We start from the raw sequence: 5,594 nt of genomic DNA, 5'->3' as shown, positions 1-5,594 counted from the left end.
GTTAATGTTGAATCAATTTTCTAAACCGGTTTCATAGGTTAGGATGTCACGTGAAAATTATTTTATTTATTTTATATTTTAATTTCATGAAATTTATTTTATTTCTTGCAAAAAAAAAAAAAAACCTATGTAAACTAAATTACGCTTAAGGTAAATTTGTTACGCAATTTAACTTTAATTTCTTACAATGAAATTTCTTACAGAAACTTAGAGGATCATAACTTATATTTTAGTACTTACATTGAAGCAATGTTTGTAGTTAATATATTTATTATTATGAATGGAGTTCTTAAATTGAAATGCCAACATCTTTTTACAGATGGAAATAAGTGCTGACAAAGATTCTTATCTCTGCCAGTTGGTAAAATATGTTCGCTGTGGTAAAAAGGCTCCGGTAATATGCGATCGAGGACCCCAGTCAAAAACCGGTCGGTTTCCGACTGGGTTACCCTATTTGTATCCGGGATCCGATCGGGTAACCCGGCCGGGAGCCGACTGGGTACACTCGGCCCGGATCCGACCAGCGCAGCGTGACGAAACCAACCAGAATCCGACCGGGCAGCCTGACCAGATTCCAGATACAAGCAGGGCAACCCTGTCGGAATCCGACCCGAACCCGGGCATAATTTCTACACGGGGAATTCACGGGAAAACAAGGAAATTCATAGGTATCTAAGAGAATCCATAGGCATTTAAGGTAATTCATGAGATTTCAAGGGAATTCAAATAAATTTAAGTTTAAATTTGCAAAGAGCCAGAAACTTTTGATAGATTTGTTAGGCATTAAAAACGAAGGAAATTACTCGGTTTGGATTTAAAAAAGTAAATATTTGATTGACTGTAACGGTTTCTATCTCTCTAAGACTGAAGCTATAAGTATACCACTGATAAAAATCAGTGGATGTTATGTCCTCTAACTTCCAAATATCACTGCTTATCAGCGTATATACACTAATTCAATTAGTGGCATACTTATTGCTGAGAATGAGCGACCTTTCGCTGATTCTGATTTAGAGAGTATGTTGTGAAGAGTGGAAAATGTATCAAGCGTATAAAATGCAATTTCAAAATTTTATCTTACCTAGACCATGGAGTGCCTCATAATCAGTTCCTTTGTAAGGTCGGATCTTGGAACCCACATATTTTTCATTTATTTTGTCCTTCAATGCAATCAGCTCGTTTAGAGGTCGTTGCATTATCGCTCTCAGTGCTAATATGCATGTTACAGATGCTCCAGAGCACCAAAGAGGACCTAATATTTTACATTCTAATGCATGTAATTTTGCATCTTGGTCTCTGCAGTTTGTACTGCAATAAGCGATGGAACTGCAGGTGTTACAACTTGCTGGGATAGGAGCTATTATTTTTTCTGTACAGAGGTTGCAATGAGTGAGTCTGGAATTTCAGTAAAAGATTAGATCCAGGGTATATTCTAAAGAAATTGTAACACTGCCCGTTCTCGCGTAGAAAATGATTGGGTAACTATATGGGGCCAGAATAGAGCGCCCTGACGCTTTTAAGACGGTCTACTATCGGCGAGAAAATCATAGGCATCTGCCTTTGAAGCTTAACAACTCAGTCAAAAAAATGCTTGCGCAAAAAAAAATCAGTCATATGAAAGCTAAAAGTGTTCTACGTAAATGAGCTTGAAGACGTTTATGTATAAAATTTGTTGTGCTTAGCAGACTGAAAAATGTAAAAAAAAGTAAGTATTTTCTTACACATTTAAGAACAGTCAAGTTTAGAGCATTATTTCTTATACAAGGGGTGATGGGAAAAAATTGAAAAAATTCATGAATATGAGGAAAACTGTTGTGAACTAGTTGCAGTTGAGAAATTTGAAAAATAATAAAAATTGTTGCTTAAACTAGTCTAAAAATATCGCGATTTCCCCAAAAACTAAGACTATCACATCCTTCCCGGTGATTGAAAATAATTACAGAGCCTATTCATTACAGTTTGCAGTTTGAATTGTATAAGAAATAATGCTCTAAGCTTGACTGTTCTTAAATGTACCCCCAAATCCTTACTTTTTTTTACATCTTTCAGTCTGCTAGGCACAACATTTTTTTTACATAAATGTCTTCAAGCTCATTTACGTAGAACACTATCAGTTTTCATATGACTGTTTTTTTGTTGTTGCGCTAGCATTTTTTTGACTGAGTTATTAAGCTTCAAAGGAAGATGCCTATGATTTTCTAGCCAATAGTATTATACACTGAGAAAAAAGTACTCTTGGATCAAAAGTGCCGGTGCTTTTGAATTCCGCATTATTAATACAATAGTTTATATCAATAATCTGATAAATTTTTCTTTGAGTGAAATAATTCGAGTTTTTTAATCAAAAGTACAGTACTATAGATTAAAATATTGACGATTATATGAAGTTCAAGCATATACAGCTAAGAAAAATAAATGCACATTTATTTCGAAAAAAGGTTGTATTTAAAGTGTTAAACATACTTTTGAATAAACAAAGTATCTTTTTAACTTCTAGAGAAAATTATTTCCGCGAAACAAAGATACATTCGCTTTGATAGTATCTACTGTAGTCACAATGAATGGCGCTTTCAGAATACGGTCGAAAGTATATACTATCAGATCTACAGCATCTGTGATAGAAACAAAGAAGAATAAATATTGTGTCATCTGTATATTCTATTATCAAATCAAGATATGTATTTCCTTCTAAGGTAACAGATTTCAATGTGAACAAAAATCTTGTTGTATGAAAAATAAATGCGAATGTTTAAGAAAATTGCGTAACTGTCTGTAAGGCACAGTAAAATTGAACCAAAAGTATTAAACCTCTCCAATCTATAAAATATTTGTTATGATTCATGAGCGTATACAAATGGGTTAAATTAATATATTTTCTAATCTTGCAAAAAAATGTTGAGCACTATCAAATTGAACTGGAAATATATACAAAAAACACTGAAACACATTTCTAGCCGATGTGATTAGTTTATTAAAATTTGTTTCAAGTTTGAACTTGCCAATTTGTCAGCGGACGACCAAAAAATCCCGAAAAATAAAACTCCAAAAATTATAAAATTGCCAAATTATAAAAATCCCGAATTGAAAAATTATTGAATAATAAAATTCACTACAGTTTATAATTAGACCCTATTTGAAAAATCCATAAGAAAAAAATTTCCGCTAGAAAATGATTGAATTATAAAATGGCCGAACCAGAAAATTCCAGAATTTACAGAACCGAAAAATTGTTTTGTTGACTATTATTATTTTTTTAATGGAATAAACAAATAATTGTATCAGAGAAATTTCTTTAATGTTCAAAGCTGTATGAAATAATTAAAAAAAATTATAAATAACAATAATTACAAAGAATGTATTTCTGAATGAGCAATTTTGTTTTAAAATGTGCACTGAACATCTGAAGAAAATGTGCTAAAATTTGCATAAGCATAGCTAAATAATTGAATTTTGAAACAATGTTTCTTTAAAGTTCTAATTTTGATAAACAAATAGAGTGATAAAACAAAATAAAAAAGCACAGTTTTTCTTCAATAAAATATAATTTAAGATGTTAATTTTGTTTGTCTAATTGGTCATAATCAATATTATTAAAATATTGATTAATTTTTTCGCAATCTTTAAAAATTAATCATTATTTTAATAATATTGATTATGACCAAGTAGACAAACAAAATTAACATCTTAAACTATTAATTAATTTCCCTGGTCAAAAAACCTATATCAATAATAAAATAAAATATAATAATTATGGTAGTATTATTTATTGCATTTGATCTAAATATTAACATAAATCAATAGGCAGAAATGGAATATACTAATAATTATGGAAGAATTTAATAAAAAACAATTTTATTCATTTTTCATTTATTTTCATTTTTCATTTTTTCATCATTTTCATTCATTTTTATTCATTTTATACAATTAATTATTGAATAATTAATCAGAGTAAATATTCAAGTCAAAACTTAAAATAAAAACGAAGAAAGTAAATGGAGTACATTATCCTATTTAGCTTGAAATGATGCAAAATATAAATTTTGCAAATTATTTGTCTATTTTTAATTAGGAACTACTTTTTGCAATTATTAATTTAGTTACAATTTTTAATGTAGAATAATGTTATAGAAAAATTAACTCATATTTATTAATTTACTATTTAAATCTCATTCCCAGAAAGGATTGTTTATATCTATAAGTTTTGACTATAATTGAATTATTTTTGAAGTGTACATTAAAGTTATTATACCTACTTATGCTTTTAATTAAAAAAGAGGAAAGTTTTAGAAAATTATCGAGATGCAAGCTTTTAAAATTATCATTTGTTTAGAAAAAATGTCTAACACAAAACACATTTAAAATTTGAAAAATATTTTTTTTATATCGATTACATTTTAAATTGTCTAAGTATGTTTAAAATTATATTTATTTTCTTAATATATTTGTGGGTGATAATCGTCGTAAAAACATTTCAAACATAACGTTTTTCGACAACGATTGCAATAAATTACGATAAATTACGATAAATGACGATTCTGCAAATAAATGAATCGAAAAGTGTCTGCATGATAGTGATATACTAATAATTTTACTATTTTAGAGGGGGGAAAACTTGATCGCCGGGGACATTAAAAATTATTATTTGACATATTTACGATGCGAAAAATAGAATAAAAGTTGTCAAATGAAAGATTTGAATCAGAGACAGCCTGGTCGTCAGATAGGCCCTTTACCACTGGACCAGTGACGCAGGCTGAAAAGGGCAACGTGTGACTCGGTAGACATTTGGCAGCCCCGGCGACCATGATCTTCATACGCTCATAATTTCTAAACAAGGGCCCACTTACAAAGAAGCCGGGACACGTTTCTAATTAATAAAAAAAGATATTTCGGGTTCCAGTCGTGTACAAAACGTAGTTTTATATACGATTATAAACCGAAATGTCTATTTTTATCAAAATGAATCATCGTGAAAGCATTACATTTATTACGTGTCTAATTATTTTTGACATACTATGGATTTATGATAGTTCAATCAAAAAGTCAATGCTGCAGAGGTGGCATTTCCCTTATGAGTTCAAAAGTGTCAAATGAATGCCATCAGTATTTATGATATCGTATTTATGATACAGCTAAGAAAAATAAATGCACATTTATTTCGAAAAAAGGTTGTATTTAAAGTGTTAAACATACTTTTGAATGAACAAAGTATCTTTTTAACTTCTAGAGGATGATACGTGAATATTTAAATTTAACAATAAATGTTATTTGTTTATTTATAAACAAATTATATAAACATATGCACATTTTGGCCGTTTTTAGGCGAAAAACCGATTAATTTTTGTTCAAAAACGTCCAAAATGTGCATTTGTTTATATAATTTGTTTATAAAATGAACGAATACTTATGGGTGGCAAATTTTTTGAAGTGGGGTGAAATCGGAAAACGAGGTTCAAAATGACATTTAGAACGCAATTATGCACCGATTTTATATTTTTTTTTTTGACAAATTCAGAACTAAATTTTTCAGAAAATGGTGAGAGTAGATTTTTTATTTTTTTGTTTATTTAATTTTTATTTTAATGCAAACATCG

At 29.5% G+C, this 5,594-nt stretch overlaps 1 protein-coding gene across 2 annotated transcripts in view; it reads right to left on the bottom strand.

Moving 5' to 3' along the window:
- Positions 1 to 1,087: 1,087 nt before the first annotated feature.
- The window catches only part of LOC117179673, a 14,415-nt gene continuing 9,908 nt past the window's right edge, over positions 1,088 to 5,594 (bottom strand). For both annotated transcript variants that reach the window (XM_033371694.1, XM_033371695.1), the window contains exon 3: positions 1,088 to 1,395. In XM_033371694.1, coding sequence (XP_033227585.1) covers positions 1,361 to 1,395 — 35 coding nt within the window. In that variant the 3' untranslated portion in view covers positions 1,088 to 1,360. The remainder of the gene's footprint in view (positions 1,396 to 5,594) is intronic.

Source organism: Belonocnema kinseyi, chromosome 9, assembly GCF_010883055.1.
Source record: "Belonocnema kinseyi isolate 2016_QV_RU_SX_M_011 chromosome 9, B_treatae_v1, whole genome shotgun sequence".
NCBI classification, from domain to species: Eukaryota; Metazoa; Arthropoda; class Insecta; order Hymenoptera; family Cynipidae; genus Belonocnema; species Belonocnema kinseyi.
This window is presented reverse-complemented; position numbering and strand designations above follow the sequence as displayed.